General features: G+C 42.0%; 1 protein-coding gene across 1 annotated transcript in view; it reads right to left on the bottom strand.

Moving 5' to 3' along the window:
- LOC122803758 (lanosterol synthase-like) overlaps positions 1-22,370 on the bottom strand; it is a 792,945-nt gene that overhangs the window by 50,747 nt on the left and 719,828 nt on the right. Inside the window, exons 14-15 of the mRNA XM_044073448.1 lie at positions 17,495-17,545; positions 16,946-17,095 (exon numbers count right to left, since the gene is read on the bottom strand). Of these exons, the coding sequence (XP_043929383.1) occupies positions 16,946-17,095; positions 17,495-17,545 (201 nt within the window). The remainder of the gene's footprint in view (positions 1-16,945; positions 17,096-17,494; positions 17,546-22,370) is intronic.

Here is a 22,370-nt window from a genome sequence, read left to right on the forward strand (position 1 = left end):
GGTTGCACATGAGGATTCTCCAGTGGCTTCTGTTTTCCCAGTGGTCCTTCCAATTTCTTCCAATCAGTCATCCTATCTTGCTGACAGAATCATGCAAGAAGGACCTTCGTTGGTGGATGGATCCCAATCAACTGATCACAGGTGCCCCCTTTGTTCCAGCCCAACCCGTTGCCACTGTGACCATGGATGCCTCCCAGATCGGGTGGGGGAGGCATTATCTAGGCAGGACTGCCCATGGCACATGGCAAGAACACGAATCTCATCTGCATATCAATGTTCTGGAGATGAGGGCGGTGCTTCTGGCGTTGCAAGCACTTCAAGACCTTCTTCCTGTAGGGACAATTACGAGACAATCAGATAACATGTTGGTGGTGTGGTATATCAACAAACAGGGCGGTACTAGATCTTACCCACTCTATCAAAAGGCCATGCGAGTTTGGGAATGGGCAAATTCTTCCCAGCGCTTTCTAGTTGCAGTGCACATTCCAGGGATGACCAATGTGATAGCCAACAAGCTCAGCCAGGCAATCCTAATGCCTCATGAGTGGTCTCTGAAACGTGAAACAGTGGATCAGATTTTCCAGAAATGGGGACAGCCTTGCTGCGACCTTTTTGCCAGCCTAGTCAATACCAAATGCATCAGCTATTTTTCCCTCATTCCCCCTCCCGGGGAGTCTCCCAGAAATGCTCTGGCTCACGATTGGTCCATGGGACTTCTATATGCCTTTCCTCCAATCCCTCTCATTTCCAAAGTGATTCAGAAAGCCAGTCGGCTGGGAAGCAAGTTGATCCTCATTGCTCCTTACTGGCCTCATCAGATCTGGTTCCCCTTCCTCGAGCCTCTCCTCCTGGACGATCCTTGGATTCTGGACCCAGCTCCAGATCTATTGACTCACATGTTGGGTTCACTACACCCCTCAATCCACACCCTCAAATTGACAGCTTGGCTGCTCCAGTTCCATCCATAGTCAGGCTTCATGATGTATCATCTTCAGTGTCACATATTCATATGTCCTCCTATAAGCCTTCAACTAGAAGGCTGTATGGCAATAAATGGAAAAGATTTTCTGTTTGGGCACAGAGGAGGAATATAGATCCGTACACTGCTTCTATCCCTGTGATTCTGGATTTTCTTTCTGAGCTCTTTCAACAGGGATTAAGTTGCACTCAAAAGGAGCAAGCAAGGCAACTGCCTGATATGTTAGCAATACTAAATATACAATAATATACACTAAAAAAGCACACAATATCAATATGAAGAATTCTGAAAAACTTAGCCAGAGCCAAGAGAAGCACAACCGAACTCGTCGATGTGGCAAACAAGATCTGGGGATTGTACTGGTGCACTATGCAATACCTGCTTAGCCACGAGCCAACCAGAAGTCTTCCAGCTTGTAAATCGGCCGAGGATCGGCTCCAAACCTATATGTAAAAATGAAGGTGAGATCGGACTACCTAACATGGGAAATTTCCCATACCTGCACCATAGTACAGCTTCTGCAACAGGCATACTTACTCGAAAGTGCTTCTTTGGTGAAAAACACTTTCGCATAAGTATGCCCGGCCGTTTGGGTTTTGGTCGTTTGCTCACTCGAGCAAACATCCTAGATCCATATACACATATATATACATATATATATATATATATATATACATATATATATAAATATAAATATATATATATGTATATATACGTATATAAATATGTGTGTGTGTATATATACGTATATATATATATATATATATATATATTTATATATATATATATATATATATATATATATATATATATTTATATATATATATATATATATATATATATATACATATTTTGGGGGTCACACTTCTTTGTACTAAGAAGCCTGGCTAAATATCAGCCAAGACAAGTGGGTACAAAGAGTTGTGTGAGTGTGGATGCATGACACACATAGCAAGATATAACAGTTTATACATACGTACATTACTTAGGGGCTGAAGGGTGGAAGCCTATGCATCAGCAGTGATCCTGTTACTTATACATCTACTGGCATGCTACCTGTTTGTAAAATGTACACTATAAGAATCACTGTTGCAGAAATCATATATATGAGCTGGAAAAATACCAAGCAGTGTCCCTCAACTCTGTTTAGTCTGAAGGATTCCCTTTAGGACAGCTAAAACAAACAGTGTTATGCACCTTACACTGAATGTGCATTTCATAATGCCTAGAAAAGATAAGTTTCTATGGCCATATGTTAGCCTCATATGTGGTCTGAGCTGAAACATTGCTGAAAATGGCTGCACAGGTAGTTGATGACCTAGAAGACTGGCCATTAACCTTTCCTGTCAAGGTTTTACTGCTCCTTGTGTCACAAAGAAGAACAAGCTTAACTAAGCACTTTGTAAATGATCTGTTATACTACTGGGCAACTTTACCTACCTTACTTAAAGCTAATCCATCGAATACAACTGTCTGCTTGGTTTTATTATTTTCACATAAGCTTTGATCGCTCCACTCCACTTCAGCAATACATGCTAACCCTAAACTTCCCCCTGCCACATCCCCAACTCTCCACCTCACCCAAATAAAACTTTATCCACAATACTGCCCCTGCACAAAATATTCAGACACACACCACATACATTATCACACATATGCAGCATTAAATCTAAAAATGACCTCAAGGTTATACTGCTAAACGCCAGGAGTCTTAACATGAAACTGCACTCATGGGAAGCGGTCTTCAAATGGAAGATGTGGACATTTGTGCAGTCATGACACCTGGTTTAAGGCTGTGGAATGCACCTGTGCCATACCGGGTTACACCTTCCACACGTTCAGACCACATACTGAAGGCATGAAAACGAAAGGAGGTGGTGTATCAATATTCATTAAAGATAAATACACCTCCATATTGGTTAAACAGCACAATTCCCTGGAAATACTTCAGGTGCAATTAGCTGTTGGTAGGGCACCTATTCAAGTCATTGCCAGCTACAGGAACTCCATGAATCAAAACACCCACTCTGCCTATTTGGATCTACTTGATTCTATCAAGATACATTTGAACACCATGGCTTTGGGTGACTTTAACTATCCATCCATTGACTGGGTAAATTACTCATGCTCAAATTCACTTGCCCAAAGGTTCTTCAACGTCATTAAATCCAATTCAATGGAGCAGCTGGTTGACACTCCCACAAGGGGTGCCAAATCCTGGATCTGGTGCTTAGCAATATGGGGGACCACTGTAGCACTCCCACTGTGAGGTCTTCCCTAGTGAAATCTGACAACATATCAGTCTTATTTGTAGTAACTATCATACCTGATCCCCCCCCCCCCCCAGCAGCAACTAAACTAAAAAACTTCTCCAAAGTAGACTATAACCTCTTACGCAATGGTATAAATAGCTTCACTGCATCTCTCCCCTCAGATGGAAATAGCAACTATGCCGAGTTCTACAACAATATGCAACACCTATATAACTGCAATGACTCAGTCACACCTGTAGGACCAAAACAAGCTCTTCAAGGAAGAGCAAACCTCCTTGGTGGACATCTGCCATTAATAGGCTTTACAATAAGAGGAAGAAACTGCTGTCTAAGAGTAAGAGGGAGGGAACCCTAAACTGCAAACACTCCTTCCTCAGCTTTAACAAGCAAATAGGACTCTTTGTGCAGTCCTCCAAAGCAAACTACAAATATCCAAATTAGCTTCTTCAACTAAGGCATTATTTAGTTACATCTGGTAGAGTGGTCCTAGCTACAGAGTACTCAGAAAAGTGACTACTTTCTGGATTTAAGTATCTTTGCTGTTTTTTTACTTGGAATAGCTTCTGTAGCTTAAGCTGAACAAGCTTAAACTGTTTTTTAGCTGTTTGCTACATTATTTTAAAATCTGCACTTAAAGTTACTTTTTAGTCGAATTTGATCGAAAGTTTGTTTGTTTGTTTGTTTAATTTAACTGTTGAGGCTGCCCACTAAAGTGTGCTAGCCTGTGTAACTGATTTATCACTGTTTCTGCATTTTCTGTGTGTTTCTATCAAAAAACAAAAAATAATCCTTGTTTTCCCACCTTTCCTCGACTAGTTTAGACCAGTTTACAGGCATTGCTGAATTCTGGGCTGTGGTGTAGTTCCTGTGTTGTCCATTACCTTACTTGGATAGAAGGAAGTTTCTTTGCTCACCAGTGGGAGTGGGGAGCCTTGAGCAGCCTACCTGTCCCTGTAGGAAGTGACCTCAGCACAAGAGCTGTAGTAATTGGTTGTTTTAGACCATTTCTAGCTCTTTTGTAGTTCCCTGTTTAAAATCCGCCTCTGGGCATTTTTTTCTAGCTATACTGCTCAGACAAGCTCCTCGTGGTCCTGCAGAGTGGTCATAGCTACAGAGGACTCAGAAAAGCGACTACTTTCTGGATTTAAGTATCTTTGCTGTTTTTTACGTGGAATAGCTTCTGTAGCTTAACCTGAACAAACTTAAACTTTTTTTAGCTGTTTACTGCATTATTTTAAAATCTGCACTTAAAGTTACTTTTTAGTCGAATTTGATTGAAAGTTTGTTTGTTTGTTTAATTTAACTGGTGAGGCTGCCCACTAAAGTGTGCTAGCCTGTGTAACTGATTTATCACTGTTTCAAAAAACAAAAAAACAAAAAAATAATCCTTGTTTTCCCGCCTCTCCTCGACTAGTTTAGACCAGTTTACAGGCATTGCTGTATTCTGGGCTGTGGTGTAGTTCCTGTGTTGTCCATTACCTTACCTGGATAGAAGGAAGTTTCTTTGCTCAGCAGTGGGAGTGGGGAGCCTTGAGCAGCCTACCTGTCCCTGTAGGAAGTGACCTCAGCACAAGAGCTGTAGTAATTGGTTGTTTTGGACTATTTCTAGCTCTTTTGTAGTTCCCTGTTTAAAATCCGCCTCTGGGCGTTTTTTTCTGGCTATACTGCTCAGACAAGCTCCTCGTAGTCCTGCAGAGTGGTCCTAGCAACAGAGAACTCAGAAAAGCGACTACTTTCTGGATTTAAGTATCTTTGCTGTTTTTTTACTTGGAATAGCTTCTGTAGCTTAACCTGATCAAGCTTAAACTGTTTTTTAGCTGTTTGCTGCATTATTTTAAAATCTGCACTTAAAGTTACTTTTTAGTCGAATGTGATCGAAAGTTTGTTTGTTTGTTTAATTTAACTGTTGAGGCTGCCCACTAAAGTGTGCTAGCCTGTGTAACTGATTTATCACTGCTTCTGCATTTTCTGTGTGTTTCTATCAAAAAACAAAAAAACAAAAAAATAATCCTTGTTTTCCCGCCTCTCCTCGACTAGTTTAGACCAGTTTACAGGCATTGCTGTATTCTGGGCTGTGGTGTAGTTCCTGTGTTGTCCATCACCTTACTTGGATAGAAGGAAGTTTCTTTGTTCACCAGTGGGAGTGGGGAGCCTTGAGCAGCCTACCTGTCCCTGTAGGAAGTGACCTCAGCACAAGAGCTGTAGTAATTGGTTGTTTTGGACCATTTCTAGCTCTTTTGTAGTTCCCTGTTTAAAATCTGCGTTTGCACAGCTTTGCGCAGTTGTGCGCATAGCGCAGCACTGGTTAAACAAGGTTAAACTTCTTCTGGCTCCGCCAAGTCTCCTCTTCAAATTTTCCCTTAAGGAAGCTCTACTATTAGTATAATCAGACTACTCGCTATATTATAAGCCTAGCACTTGTTCTCAAAACTTCTCTACTAAGTAAGCACTCTCATACTAAGTAAAGCACTACATCCACCTGCCACCCCTGTGAATATCCACTTCCCTTAAAGGCACAGCACTCCCTTATACTGTTCTAGCATGTCGAGTGGTAGATTACTGGCGTCCTCTCCAGTTCAGCTGGTTAATCTGGGTATCTTGAGACAATGCTACAATTGTCTCATGTACACAGACAACCCTCTCCTCCTCCCAACAAACACAAATACATGTGAGAGATGCAACTATATAGCCAAACTGGAGGCTGAACTCTCTCAACTCAGGGCTGGCATGACCAGACAGGAGGAGATGGTAACCACACACACAACAAACCCAGTCCCACATAGACCTACCACAACTGCAAACCAAACACATAAAACACAAAGACATACTCGGAGGCTCTAAAAAACTTACCAAAACAACAGAGGCTCCCAAAGCAGACATCCAAAAATCCACCACCTCAAAACAAAACACATGCAACGCATACTTCAATAAATCAGTGTGTCAACCAATCACAGCCCTTAAGGCCAAACACCATGCCTGATACACTAGTAATAGGTGACTCTATAGTCAGACACACTGATGTCCCGCTTACCAGGCTGAACAAGGAGAGGGTGACTGTGAGCTGCCTATTGGGAGCTAGGATCTGCCACATAACACACGCACTCAGGTCACTCCAAAGCAAGTACAAATAAGACTCCGTCATTGTCCATGCTGGCGTGAATGACCTGAGATGTACCTCCCTGGACTACATGAAAAGAGACATAGGGGAGCTCTCTGATTATATAGCCCAGGCAGGTATGACCCTGACCCTGAGCAGCATCTTGCCCTCACCAAGAATGATGCCACAATACAAAGACAAGATGATCAGCTTTAACAATTGGCTTAAGTACTGGTGTTATTCTAAGGGGATCCAATGTCTGTCTGCCTAGGATGACATGTTGGACAAGCCACGCTGCTTCGCAAGGGATGGCTTACACCTGTCACCACTGGGCTTCCGGATATTGGCTAAGGCTCTTGCTACCCCCATAGTGCCTTTTTTAGGCAAGGCTCAAAAGACAAACCCACCTCCTTAGAAAACAAAAATGGAAGAAAACTAAGGGTAATGCTGCTCAACACCAGAAGTCTAAATCTCAAGATGCAGGCACTCGATGCACTCCTCAGCATGGAGAACATCGACGTCTGTGCAGTAACTGAAACCTGGTTCAAGGCTCCTGAGAGCACCCCAGCACTACCAGGCTATACCTCGTATCATGCTTTTCGGCCCCAAAACCCGGGCCGAACCACAAAGGGAGGGGGAGTGTCCATATTCATCAAGGACACCCACACCTCCAGGTTAGTAGCAACACAGGAAGCATCAGAGACCATACAGGTGCAACTAACCATAGGCTAAACTGCTATACAACTGGTAGCATGTTACAGACCACCCTCCCAATCTCAGGAACCCCACTCAGCCTTCCTGAAGACATTGGAGGATATGAATGTATCACAAAATACCATCATACTGGGAGACGTCAACTACCCAAACATAGATTGGGTACATTATTCTAGCCCTAACACCCTAGCCTAAAGGTTCCTGGAATTCATAAATTCAAATGCACTGGAACAACTAGTCACCTCTCCCACTAGGGGAGATAATATACTAGACCTGATCATCACAAACATGGGGACAAAATGCTCCACACTGGAGGTATACCCCTCACTAGTGAGATCTGACCACAAACTAATCACCCTGGATATACATATCCCACCTCCACCCCCAGCACAAAAGACCACAGTGAAAAACTTCTCAAAAGCAGACTTCACTCTTCTTAAGACTGAGATGGTATCCTTTAAGCCCACTGGGCCAGTGGATACCACATCCCACAATGCCAAATCCTTCACAAATGCTTTCTATGGACATCTCCAAGAATGCATGGATCATGCAATCCCAAATAAATCCAAGTCCCTCTCCACCAAAGGCAAGCGTCCTGTCTGGTGGACCTCAGCCATTAACAAATTGTATAACAAAAGAAGGAAGCTACTGCACGTCAGAGCAAAATCCCATAAAGGGAAGACATCTCTGATCAACATTAGCAGAAAACTACATTCTCTCATAAAAACATCCAAGGCCAACTTTGAGAGAAAAATCGCTAAGGACACTAAAGATAACCACAAAGCCTTCTTCAGCTATGTTAGAAACCTGGGCGGAAACCCAAAGATATGCTCAGAGTTAGTTCACAACAACAAAAAATACACTGAACCCAGAGATATTGCCAGCATTCTGGCTGACAGGTTCAGTGCAAATTTCTCCCCTCCCTCACCCCCAAAAGAAGAAATACTTATCCCAGCTGAATGTAATCTCCCTGTCATCTCAGACGTCCAAGTGAGAACCGCCCTCAACAAAGCTAAAAACACAGCATCAATGGGACCTGACGGTATCCCGGGTTGCGTGCTACGTGAACTCCAAGAGGAGCTAAACCCGCACATAAAAATGCTATTCAACCTTAGCCTTACTACAGGATATGTACCTGAACACTGGCGTACAGCAACAGTGGTCCCACTCCACAAAGGGGGTACCTCTACAGACCCTGGGAACTACCGCCCCATAAGCTTAACCAGCCTGGTCTGCAAAGCTATGGAAAGAATCATTATGGAACTCATAAACAGAGACATAGGGGACCTACAGACACTTGGCCCCACCCAGTTTGGCTTTGTAAAGGGCAGATCCTGCCTTTTGAACCTGGTTGACTTTTTTGAAACAGTCACTAGAGCCATTGATGAGGGCAAAGCAGTCCATACAGCCTACCTGGACTTGGCTAAGGCCTTCGACACAATACCCCACTCAGGCATCATAGATAAGCTCAACAGCTTAAACGTAAACCCTTAGGTCACTAGATGGGTTGCAAACTGGCTAAAGGACAGAACCCATAAATTTAAAATCGCTGGAGCAATGTCAGACTCAAAGCCAGTCACAAGTGGTGTCCCACAGGGATCTGTCCTGGGACCCCTCTTGTTCAGCATTTATTTCTCAGATGTTAAAGCAAACATGGGAGGGTTGTGGCTGACAAAGTTCACAGATGACTGCAAACTAGGCGCCATAGTCGATACACCAGTGGACACATGCATCCTACAAAAAGGCCTCACAGAAACGGACAACTGGTGCCGGAGTCATGGCCTTAAACTAAATGCCAAAAAATGTATAGTCATCCCCTTTGGGAAAAACAAAGTACCCACAAATTATCACATAGACAGCAACCCACTGAGTACAGAAAAAGTAATCAGAGACCTAGGGACCCAAGTCAACAGCGACCTCTCATTTGACACCCACGTTGCCAAAGTGGTTAGAAAAAACATTCTACCTTGCACACCTCATCATGAAGGGATTCACATCCAGATCCAAGGATGTCATTGTACCCCTATACTCCTCCCTCATCAGACCCATGATTGAGTACAATGCCCCATTTGGTATGTACCTCACCCGGCATTTGCAACAGCTGGAGAGATGATAAAAGTACCTCACCAGGAGGATCAAGGGTCTCCAACATATGTCTTATTCTGCCAGACTAAAGAAACTTCAGCTCTATTCAGTAGCATACCGCCTGCTCAGAGGTGATATCTGCCTGACGTACAAGGCCATGTCCAATCAGGATCTGATGGATATGCTCCATCTCAAAAAAATCCAAATCCATCAGTACCACAAGAGCTAAAGACTTAAACCTCGGCACAAGTATGAATAGGACATGCTGGAGGGATAGATTCATAACCCAGAGGCTTCCCATGCTTTGGAACAAGATCCCAATTCATATTAGGCAGATCCCCTCACTGACTCTCTTCAAGAGAAATCTTGATGAGTGGATGGGAGATCGTAAGTTTACCCCAGGGGTCACATCTGTGTCACTGCTAGACAGGGGCAGAGGAAACTAATTATATTATATAAGGGGACCTTCACTGTGTCACTACTAGACAGAGGCACGGTATTCTAAATTTATTCTGTACATTTTTGTACCATTTCATGGGGTGGCAAAAGCCACATCACTATGGCTAGGCTTACAAATGCCCCAGGGCAGATAGCCTAGTACTAAACTATGAAACTATGAAACTATGAAAAGGAAAGGCCCAAGTTTGTGCCAAACTGGTAATTAATAATACCAGATATACTGAGCCTGTGGATGTAGTTAACCTGTTGGCTGATGAGTTCTGTGAAAACTTCCCTCCCCTGCCCCCCTCACAAATACCATATGGCAACCCTACCACCTGTCCCCTACCTCGTATCTCTAAAGAGCAAGTCATAAACACCTTCTCTAAGGCCAAAAACACAGCATTTATGGGACATGATATCATCCCAGGCTGCATCCTATATGAGCTCCAACAAGAATTAGCAACACGACTGAGTACTCTTTTCAATCATAGTCTAAACACTGGCTTCATCCCAGGAAAATGGCCACTATAATTCCCTTGCACAAACATAACCTATTAGCCTGACTAGCCTTATCTGCAAGGACATAGAGTGAATCATCATGGACCTTATCAACAAAGATATAGATAATCTCCAAACACTTGACCCTACTCAGTTTGGATTTGTCAAAGGGAGATCATGCCTGTTAAGCCTGGTGGACTTCTTCGAGACAGTCACCAAGGCCCTGGATGAGGGCAAATCCGTGCATACAGCCTATCTAGACTTTACCAAGCCTTTTGACACTATCCCCCACTCAGGCATCATTGACAAACTCACCCAGCTAGGTATCAAGCTTTATATCATTAGATGGGTCACTAACTGACTCAGTGACAGAACACATATAGTCAAAATAGGGGAATCCAGCTCCAACAGCAGACCTGTAACCAATGGTGTTCCACAGGGATCAGTCCTGGGACCTCTACTGTTTGGAATCTATTTCTCCGAAATACAAGCTAAAACTAAAGGTCTGTGGCTGACAAAGTTTGCTGATGACTGCAAACTGGGAGCGGCCATAGAATCTCCACACGATATCAACATCCTACAAGAGGGTCTTACACAAACAAATGATTGGTGCCAAAGTCATGGCCTTAAACTCAACGCAAAAAATGTAGTATCATCCCTTTCAGTAAGTGCGATGTTCCTGCTAACTACCACATCAATAATAACAACAACACCCTAAGTACGCACTCAGTGGTGAGAGACCTTGGCACACAGGTTGACAGCAACCTTACCTTTGATTACCATGTCTCCACAGTGGTAAGAAGACCATTCTATATTGCTCATCTCATAAGTAAGGGCATTGCTTCCAGAAAAAAAGAAATGATAACCTCCCTGTACTCTTCCCTCATCAGGCCAATAATTCAGTACAACTCCCCTTTTAGTATGTACCTTTCCAAGAACTGCAGCAATTGGAGAGACCACAAAGATTCCTCACAAGGAAAATTCAAGGTCTTCAGCATCTGTCCTATGTGGATCGTCTGAAATCACTGTCACTTTATTTTGTTTCATACAGACTACACAGATGAGATCTCTGCTTTGCATATAAGGCAATCTCTGACCTTGCTTTATTGGAAATGCTGTACATCCACAAGTCATATTTTATTTATTTATTTTTATTTATTTTACATTTATTAACCGGGGGTGTCTGACTGAGCTGAAAAGGCCCTTTTTCAGCAGAGGCCCAGGGAGAGAAGCTCCACAAAGAAAAATTACAGACACATTTAGTTATTTAGACATGATCAGTATACACACAAATTACAGGAGACATGTTTTTACAGTGGTATGCAGCACATAAACAGTTACAGTGGAGAGAACAAACAAAAAAAATATTAATTTAAAAAATAAAGGTAATTAACAGATTTGTGGTGTACAGCTGAAATTTGGAACATAGGTAGAATACATACATAGTACACAGGTACAGTACATACATTGTAGATTAGCCAGTGTTTGTGAGTAAGACTGAAAATTATTATCAAGTGCTCTAGATTTTGCATGTATGTGTTATCCGCTTTCACTAGCCTGGGGTGCAATCATGGCACTGCCAACTTTCCTTGAGGTGTTGCCTGATGAGGTCTTTAAAGGAGGCTTTGGATGATGTGTTTTGTATGCTTGTAGGGACAGAGTTCCATTTTTTAGCCACTGAACTACTATATAGTGCATCTCCAAAGCTATTGTAGCTGTTGGTGACTTCTAGTAGTAGTTTGCTTGATGATCTAAGAGGCCTTTTGTCTGAGTGATGTTGTACTAGGTTTTTGAAGGCAGGACACTTATTGGGGACGTAATAGATAGAATGACAGAGGCAGAGCTGATTGTAGGTTAAGAGGTTGGGCAGTTCAAGCCAGTGGAGCTGTCTCAAAGCAGTACAGTGATGAGTTCTATATGAGCAATTTGCAGCAAAGCGGGCACTTCTGTTATAGCAGGCTTCCATTTTGCTTAGTTCAGTTTTGTTGAGATTAGTCAGAATGGGAGATGCACAGAGTAGGGTGGATAGAAGTTGGGAGTGAGCAATGGCTGATCTTGTGTTGTTGGTAAGAAATGGTTTGATACGGTAGAGCGACCCCAGTTTGGCATGTACTTTTTTAATAGTTAAGTTGAGATGACTATCAAATTTTAGGTGGGAGTCTATGGTTATTCCCAATAGCTTAGCCTGTGCCACTGGAGCAATTGGAGTAGCATTAGTGGAGTAGATAGCGAATTGACTGTTATTTTTTGTTAGAACTGGTTATAATCATAAGCTGAGTTTTCTTTGGATTGAGGATAAGTTGGGCTTTGGTAAGGTAGTTTTCAACGTCAGAGAATGCTAGTTGAGTTGTTTACAGGAGGGTGGGAATGTTTTGTGCAGCACAGATTAAGGTAGTGCCATCTGCATACTGAATTATAGATGCATGCTGTGTGGAGGTATGGAGGTCATTTGTGACGACTGTGAATAGTAGTGGTCCTAAGATAGAACCCTGTGGGACTCCTATAGTTATGGGCAGCTGAGAAGAGAGAGAATTTTCCCATTTCACAGCTTGGTACCTGTCAGTTAAGTAGCTTTGGAACCAGGTAAGAGTGGAATTTGATAGATGATATTGGTTTAGTTTGTTTAGCAGAATTTGGTGTGAGACTGTGTCAAATGCTTTGGACATATCCAAAAAAAGAGTTGACACTTGTAGGCCTTCATTTTTGAGACGGTTTACTGTTTCTGTGAAGCAGAGGAGGGCTGTAGTGGTACTATGGGCAGGTCTGAAACCATGCTGAGTAGGTGATAGGATGTTGCTGTCTAGGAGATAGTTTAGCATCTGGGTATGGATGCATTTTTCTAGGATTTTGGCCAGGGGGGAGAGTAAAGCAATGGGTCTGTAGATATTAAGTTCAGTGGAGGTCCCGCCTTTATGTATGGGTGTAACATAGGATATTTTCCAGTGTTTGGGCACATAGTTTTCAACAACTGATCTGTTTATGAGAGTGGAGACTGGGATAGCAATAGCATCTGCTGTGAGTTTCAAGAAATAGCTGGGGAGTAGGTCGGCTGCTGTTGATGAGGTTTTTAGTTTGGACAGCATGCTTTTGATTGAAGTGGTGGAAACTGTTTTGAGGGTAAAGCTTGTATTAGTGTTATTTGTGTTGGGGGGGATAGTGAGGAAGGAACTGTCCTGTGATACTAAGGATAGAATTGAGTTCACAAAGTGGGAGTTGAATTGTGTTTCGATGGGAACTTTAGTGTCAGGGGTGGTTGGTTTGGGGGTAGCCTTTTGGGTGGATTTTAGTAGCTGGTTTACATTTTTCCAAAATCTTTGCGGGTTGTGTTGGTATTTAGTTTGTAATGTTGTGCAGTAGGATTTTTTGTCCAGCTGAATGCATTTTTTTGCACGGTTGCGCAGTTCTTGGTGCTTAGTTAGGCTTTGTGTTTCTTTGTTTTTTTGATAGTAAAACCAGGCAGTGTCTCTGGACTTGAGGATTTGTTTGGTTTCTTCACTGAGCCAGGGGTTTGTGGAGGTTCTAACCTTGATTTTGCGCAATGGAGCGACAGTGTCTAGGTGTTGTAGAAATGTTTTGTTGAAATATGCTACAGCCTGGTCAAGTGGGAGGGTTTTTAGAGGGGTCCAATCACAGTTACAGAGTAAAGTGTTGAGGACCTCAGGAGAGAATTTTTTTGTGTTTCTAGTGGACATATAGTTAGCGGTTTTGCATAGGCTTGTTCTACTACGTATAAAGTATATTATGCTGTGGTCACTTAAGGTGTCTGGGAGACTGCCTGTGTGAGGGTACAATGTGGGGTTGTTAGGACCCAGTCAAGGATGGATTCACTTTTAGATTTTTTATCATATCTAGTTGGACTTTGGACTAGCTGCTGGTAGCCATGGAGATTTATTAGATTACTTGGTGGTTCTGATATACAGGTGAACCAATCTAGGTTGAAGGGTTTCTTGTAAGTATGTGGAAGAACACCAGGATAAGAAGTCTTCAAGGCTAGCAGGTGTATTACCAGGTGGAATATAGATCACAATTGTGGTGATGACCTTTTTAGGGTGAAGTTGCAGTTGTGAGATAAGTATGTCCCAATTATTGTTGGAGGGGTAGGAGTTTGGTAATTGACGGACAGTTAAGTTTGACTTGTACAGTAAGGCAGTTCCACCCCCTTTACGAAGTGGTCTGTCTTGTCTAATGATATTGTAGCCGCTAGGGACAACTTCTGAGTTAGCTATGTTTTTATTTAGCCAGGTTTCTGTTAAAGCAACTATGTCTGGGGAGTAGTGTGCTATTGTGGCCTGGAGTTCAGGTATTTTATTTTTGATACTTCTAATATTAATATTTAGCATTAAAAGATGGTTGGTTTTGCTGCTATTGTTGATTTGCCCAGGGATGAAGAAAGTGGGGATGTTATGTTCTGACATTTGTGTTGGAGCAGTTTGAGTTGGACAGGATGGATTTGGGCCTGGGTTGGGGTGGATATCCCCACTTATGATGAGCATGGAGTTAAAATGGTTATACAGATGTTGGAGTTTGGTGAGGAGTATGAGAAGGTATTGTGTTTTTTTGGAGTAGGAATGAGAGCATATGTGTTTAGTCCTGAATTGGTCCATTATGTAGTTATTGAATAACTGTGGGCAGATATTATTATAATGTGTGGTGTCTGTATACGAGAGTGCATAATGCAGTGTTGTGCTACTAAGTTTAGGGATATTGCTAGAGTGATAACTTGTGGTGTTGTAAAGAATTATGAGAAGACAGATTAGACTTAGTTGTGTGATAGTCATGTTTATAAAGTTTAAGTTGTTTCTAGGTGGGGGGGGGGGTCTGAATAGGAATTATAGGGTTGCACTATATGCGGATGGGGAAGTAGTGTGGGTGATGTAAAAAATGCCTAGTGGGAATGAGAGTGATTGGGAGTATTTTGTGTGGAGCAAGTTGTTGTGGTATAATGTGATATGACTTGAGGAGCTGTGATTGATGGAGGTGATGTGAAGGTGAGGTGTGGGCGTGGCTGTGATTACTATAAATGTAGAGGTAGTGGGGGCGGGAGGGAATAGGGGGCAGGGCAAGGGAGCGGAGAGAGCCCGAGCGTTAGCGAGGGCGAACGGAGTGGGGCAGAGCCAACCAAGACAAAAGAAAACGTTAATTATTACTTTATAAATCTGAACACTTTTAAAACAAATTCATGAGGTCTAATGGCTTACCGGCAAGCAGAATGTAATTGCTGAGGAGCACTTGTGTCCTGGTGGGAGACTAGAAATTTAAAGATGGCTCCATGCTCAGCAGGATTCTAATATAGACTTTGTATTGGGGGAGGGAGATAGCACAAGTGGTGTAAACCCGGTGGAATGCAAAGAAACCAGAGAGGCAATCAGTGGAAATCAGTGAAGGCCTCAGAGAGGGTAAGTAATAATTCAAACTACCTGTAAAGTGAAGGAGAGAAAAGACAGCAAAGTTTATTAAGGTTGAGAGTGTGTCTTCACATTGACTTGCTGATTAGTAACCAGTTTGTGCACAGATTAGAGTAGGGAGATACATTAGCAATGAAGGGGAATGTATAGAGATGCAAATAAACAGGTGGGCCTCCAAGTGATACAAACTAAGGCAGAAAGCACTGAGAGGGCTGCTTGATGGTTAATTTAGTCACAGGGATGTGAATTAAATGTATACTGTCTATTGGACAGTTAGGATTACTGTACTAGCGGGGGGGGCACAAGGCTACAACAGTCAGTTTTATTAGCAAGCTGAGAACTACTAAGAAATACTGCTAATGTAATAGCTTCACTCTCATAAAACATAGAAGTAGAATTCCTGGGTGGACTGACCCTGCTCTTCAGGCTCAAAATGTATATGCTTGTTTAGTTTGCAGTACTGATTCCTTCTTATACTGTATGGGTGGAGTGGTAGCCGCAGACTGCAGATTTGCTTGAGTGTGCTCCTGCTCTTGAGGCTCAAAATGTATATCCTTGTTTAGTTTGCAGTACTGATATGGTACACTGGTTACTTGCCTTAACCTGATAAGTGACATTAATAGAACCTGCTGGAGGGACAGATTTGTCTCTCGGAAGTTACCACACCTTTGGAACAGACTCCCACTTCATGTCAAACAGAGCATCTCATTGGCCCTCTTCAAACGCAATCTGGATGACTGGATGGGTAACCATAAATTCACCCTAGGTGTTCCATCTGTGTCCCTCTTGGACATGGCAATAGATGCTGATCGTGGAAATAACGGTAGAACTTGGCTAGGCTTGTAAGGTCCCTAGGGGCATTAGCCTACTAACGTCCTATGATCCTGTGATCCTATCTCCTTACCTAGCCCTTACTCTAACTCTAACCCACAAAAACGCATGTGCAAACACTCTCATCTGTAATGCATAATGTTTCCTAGATTTAAGTTACCTACATAAATTCCATTTAAGTAAATGTGATAACTCCAAACCTTGACAAAAATCATGTTCAGCAACCCACACTTTTGACCAGTTTCCAAAACACAAAACCCACGAAATGAAGTATTCAACTATATGAAGATAACCCATGTAAAGTCCATTATAAACCTGAACAAAGCAACTTACATTTTCCTGTTTTTCCTCTAAGCAGGTTAAAAAGGGCACATAGAAGAACAGGCCAACATATTAGATAACATTATACTGTAATATAACATCTCCAAAGGAGAACTCACATTTCTTACAGCAGGAAGAAAAGTCACTGAAAGCAGAACTATAAGACAGGCACCAGAAAAGAAGGTGTACAAACGTACAAACATACACACACACACACACACACACACACACACACACACAAGGGAAAGTAGTCCCAAGAAAAGAAAGTGCCTGCCTGAGAGTTTAATCTGAATCAGCTCACCACATTGACAGCATCAAAAAGGCGCTCCTTAGGAATCGGGTTAGTAATTAACAAGGTCTTCTCTTGCAAAAGCAGTACTGATTTCAGTCCCTCTGCAGTGCAATCTGTCACAATCCAGCCAGAGTCACGCGTGCTTGAAGGGAAACCACCCTGAAATGGAAAAGAAGTTCAGAAAGAACACTAAGTGCAGAGCATATAAATCCAGAAAGACCTTTAATTCCAGTTCAGCACATTACTCTTAAGAAGAGCTTACTGTGGGTAGAGATGGAAAGGAGCTACTAGAGACTAACCTTTTTAACAAAGCCTACTATGATTAATTTGGTTCAGCTACAGAAACACCAGCTGGAAACAAAGAAACAATGGACTGAGCAGACTATGCACACAATTTGCCGAGTACAGTGCATTAATATGACCAAAACAAAGAACAGAGCTTCTTAAAGCCACTGTAATTCATTATTCAAGTTCATGAATATGACAACAGACTGAAGATTCAACAGTAATTTTATTTTTATTTTTCCTGTGTTTGATCTATTACACACCATTACTCACCTTGGTCATCTGTCGATAGTATTTCTGGTAGTCTGGAGGATTGTCCAGGACCTAACACAAATAAAAAAATTAAAACAAGAGCAGCAATTTCTGTGAGCTTTCTAATCATAAAACTACAGAACAGTAATATGAATCCTGTAATGAAAGTGCAGAGGCATACATATATAATATATATATATATATATATATATATATATATATATATATATATATATATATATATATATATATATATATATGTGTGTGTGTGTGTGTGTGTGTACACACCTCTACATAATGGTAAAAAGTCACAAATATAATTACACAAATAACCAGGAAAAATAAACTCAGCACCACCTCCTTGCTCAGATATTGTTTGGAAATCTTGAAACTGCTTTGTACTACATTCAGTTTTTGTGCTATTGATGTATTCAGGTATTATAAAGGCAGAAGGTTTTCCTTTTTCCACTAAAAAGAAAACATTTAGGAGTCCTCCTCAAGTCTATATAAATAAATGTTCATTAGCTAAAAAAATTAAAAAAAAATAATAATCATGATGGCTTATTTCTCAATTTTTGCATCCAGAGTTAGAGACAAAGCAAAAAATAATTAGGAAAAAAAAGTAAGTAATATTAACTTAGAACTTCTTAAAATAATTTCAAGTTTTAGGAAGAATGGAGCAAAAGTCTGAGAACAAATTAGAAGAGCACCTCAAAAATCTGGATAGCTGAGGGGGAGTTCGACTGCACTAAAGATCAAGGTCGTTTAGGTTCATAGTTTCATAGGTGTGTGCTAGGCTAATGGCCCTGGAGCCTTTACAAGCCTAGCCCATAGGATTAGCCTGGCATTGTGCCACCCAACCTTAGTTCCCAGTACCTCTATCGAGTAAAGCCACTGGAGTGATCCCTGGGGGAACTTTCTACTTCCCATCCACTCATCAAGATTTCTCTTGAAGAGGGCCAGTGAGATGCTCTGCTTGACATGTATGGGAAGTCTATTCCATAGCATGGGCAGTCTCTGGGTTATGAACCTGTCCCTCCAGCATGTTCTGTTGATTGTGGTAATGAGGTTGAGGTCGCTGGAGCTTGTAGTGCGGAGGGATTGGGATTTCTTCAGATGCAGCATTTCTAACAGTATGTCCTGTTGATTGTGGAAATGAGGTTGAGGTCTCTGGAGTGTGTGGTGTGGTGGGATTGGGATTTCTTTAGATGTAGCATTTCTAACAGATGTGGGTCAGACTTGGCTTTGTAAGTCAAGCAGAGATCACCTCTAAGTAGGTGATATGAGACAGAGAATAGTTGGAGTTTTTTGAGTCTGTCCATATAGGACAGATGTTTAAGGCCTAGGATCCTCTTTGTGAGGTACTTTTGCTGTCTCTCCAGTTATTGCAGGTGTTTAGTGAGGTACATACCAAATGGGGCATTGTACTCAAGGACTGGCCTAATGAGGGAAGAGTAGAGGGAGACAATGACATCTTTCTTCCTGGATGCAAAACCCTTAGTAATGAGATGTGCCACATAGAAGGACTTTCTAACCACAGTGGCAATATGGTGGTCAAAAGAGAGGTTGCTGTCAACCTGCGTTCCCAGATCTCTTATAACACCTTCTGTGTTCAGTGGACTACCATCAATGTGGTAATTCATGGGAACCAGGTTTTTCCCAAAGGGGATGATGACACATTTTTTTGGCATTGAGCTTAAGGCCATGGTTCTGACACCAGTCATTGGTCTCAGTGAGGCCTTTCTGTAGGATGTCAACATCACTTGGGCAGTTAATAATAGCTCCCAACTTGCAATCATCAGCAAACTTTGTCAGCCAGAGTCCCTTCATGTTGGCCTGAACTTCCGAGAAGTAGATACCAAACAGGAGAGGATCCAGGACAAAACCAGGGTTCTACCTGTGAGCCAGTTTGCAACCCACCTAGAGATATAGGGGTTGATGCCTAGCGTAGTGAGTTTCTTTATGATTCCTGAGTGGGAAATGGTACCAAAGGCCTTGGCCAGATCAAAGTAGGCTGTAAGAACCACCTTGCCTTTAACCACAGCTCTGGTGACTGACTCAAAGAAGTTGACCAAGTTGAGCAGACATGATCTACCCTTCACAAAACCAAACTGTGTGGGATCCAGAGTTTGGAGATTCCCTACATCCTTGTTTATTATGTCCATGATGATGTTTTGCATATCAGACTCATCAGGCTAATGGGGCAATAGTTCCTAGGGTCTGTAGTCACTCTTCCTTTGTGGAGAGGGATGACTGTAGCAGTGTGCCATTCATTAGGGACAAAGCCTGAGGTCAGCCTATGGTTGAATAGGGCACACAGGTGAGGTGCCAGTTCACTCTGTAGTTCATGTAGAACACAGCCAGGGATATTGTCAGGTCCCATAGAAGCTGTATTTTTGGCCTTGGACAGTGCTGTTTTAACCTGTGCAGCAGTAATACTGGGTGCCTGGCAATCGACTGGTATTGTGACTAGTCCTGGGTGGGGGGAGAGGGGTAAAGTTGACACTGAATCTGTCGGCCAGTATATTGGCAATATCTGTTGGCTCGGTATAGGAGGTACCATTGTGCAGTAGCTCAGAGCAAATCTGGGTATTGCCATGGAGATTCTTTACATAACTTTAGAAGGCCTTGTGGTTGTCTTTAGTATCTGTTGCATTTCTGTTTTCATAGCTAGCTTTAGAGGATTTGATGAGGGATCTCATCTTTTTGTTGAGGCTGATAAGGGAGTTTTACAAGTCTTGGGACTTCACCTTATTCTGCATTAGTTTTCTCCTTCTGTTGTAGAGTTTGTTTATGGCAGGGGACCACCAGATTGGCTTCCTTTTTTTGGAGGAGAGCATCTTGGTTCTATTGGGTATAGCAAGATCCATGCATTTGTGCACATGACCAGCTATTCCCCTCTTGGCTGGAGAGTGCATGGCTTCCAGTTTGGATATATAACTGCATCTCTCACAAGTCTGAGTGTTGGGTGGTAAGAGGAGAGGGTTGTCAGTGTACATGAGGTAGTTGCTAAATTGCCTCAGGATGCCCAAGTTCACCAGGTTAATAGGAAAAAGCACAGGGAGCTGACCTTTAAACATGCCTGGAGGGGGTGGGCATTAATAATAAGTACTTGAGCTGTTTCCTTTTAGAACGTTTAGTACTGGTAGCACTTTTGTGTGCTACAATAATTGCTACAAGAAGTCTGCTTAAGTGCTAGACTAATAAGCTAGTAAAAGTGTAGGAAAGGAGAGAATTAGCAGAGCTAATGGAAAAATTGAAGAGCAGACTTTGGCACCACTCAGAAGCTTACAAACAGTCCTGGATACAGCAAATCTGTATCTGGACTAGACTAGTTACAGAAAAGGTGGGAAACAAGAGCAAATGCGGGCTTTGGTATTCATAAATATCCTTATCTCACACATTTCCAAAGCTGTAGTGTAAAATGCAATGTATGTAAATGAAAAGAAACATACACCACATAACACACATTAGCTTAAAGTCAAATCTATTTAAATAGATTACAGTATTGTGCAGGAAAGTGTCCTGTCTTCTCCTCATATAATGCTGCCAGCTCAGTTAAGTCAGCCTCTTACTTCGCAATACATTATGTAACAGCACTATGTAACAGCACTACCTTTCTCTCATCTAATGATCCCAAATTCTATCCTGAAACTTGGAGATGACTCTTACCTCTTTCTTGGAGTCTGCCATTTCACTCCTTCCAGACAACATTAACCATATCCTCTAGATGTAATTCCCACAGTAATAGCAACTACTTCATCCTTTCAAAACTCCAGATGCCTCGTGTTAAAATACAATTCTTCCCTTGTAGTCTAATTTCATAAAAATAAAAATTTCCAAGCAATCCAGTGATTAGAACATTTTTGGGGTTTTCATTCATTTTTTTTCATTACATATCATTAACGGAAGATCTCCAGATGGGTCAATTATTTCAGCCATCTGGAACACACATGCACATTCCCTCATCAAGATGTTTCTCTTTATGGGGATAGCCCATATGCTTGGCAACTGTATGGATTATTACCAGATTGCAAAAACCAAAGACAAAAATGGGGTCATCAAAGTGTCAGCCTGTTGAGGGGTTCAGTACACCCCAGTCAGTAATCCCTTCTGCATGCCAAATCTGCCTATAAGGAGGAGAGAGATTAGGTTAAGCAAGAGGCAGTCCCTGCCTACGAATGACATCACTGCAAGCCTGATCTACACACAAACATGCATACTTTGACTGTCCACAGTGTCTACCACGGATCTCATACTATCATCTGCACCCCAGGAAAAATAACCTTCATCTTTCCTCCAAATATAGGTTGGAAGGAACAGCCTTGTCTTTCCTACCTCTCTTGATCCACTCCTTCAGCAGCAGGGCCACAAATCAAATCCAAGTTACCTGTGTTATAGACAGGACTTTATTATTCTACACCAGGGAGCCAACAGATGCGTTTATATATGACAAAGTTTTAGGTAGCTCTTTAGTTACACTGCTGTACTTTGGATGATTATACACTTGTCTGATCTCTCTGCCATACCTTGTCTGAAGAATTTGGTATAGATCATTACTGTTGTTATTACTGGTAAAGATTATTATTATTAGTATTATTACTGCTCCACCATTTCCTAAAATACCCTGTCCTAAACCTGCAAAATTAGTTTTCTACTATTGACATGGCCTGTTCCTGAACGAAATTAGCCCAGTGTCCTACAACTATCCAACACACACACACACTCATAACATACCCAACAATCCCAATTACCTTGCACTGTCACCAGTGACCGGCATCTGAATAGAACCACTTTCTCACAACCAGCCACTGGCTGATTAAGGAGTAGAACTCTCTCTCTCTCTGTCGATACCACAGTCAGTAAAAGGGAAGAAGCTGTCACAATCAGTATTGCA

The sequence above is a fragment of the Protopterus annectens genome, chromosome 6.part0 (assembly GCF_019279795.1).
Source record: "Protopterus annectens isolate FY-2018-M chromosome 6.part0, PAN1.0, whole genome shotgun sequence".
NCBI lineage: Eukaryota > Metazoa > Chordata > Ceratodontiformes > Protopteridae > Protopterus > Protopterus annectens.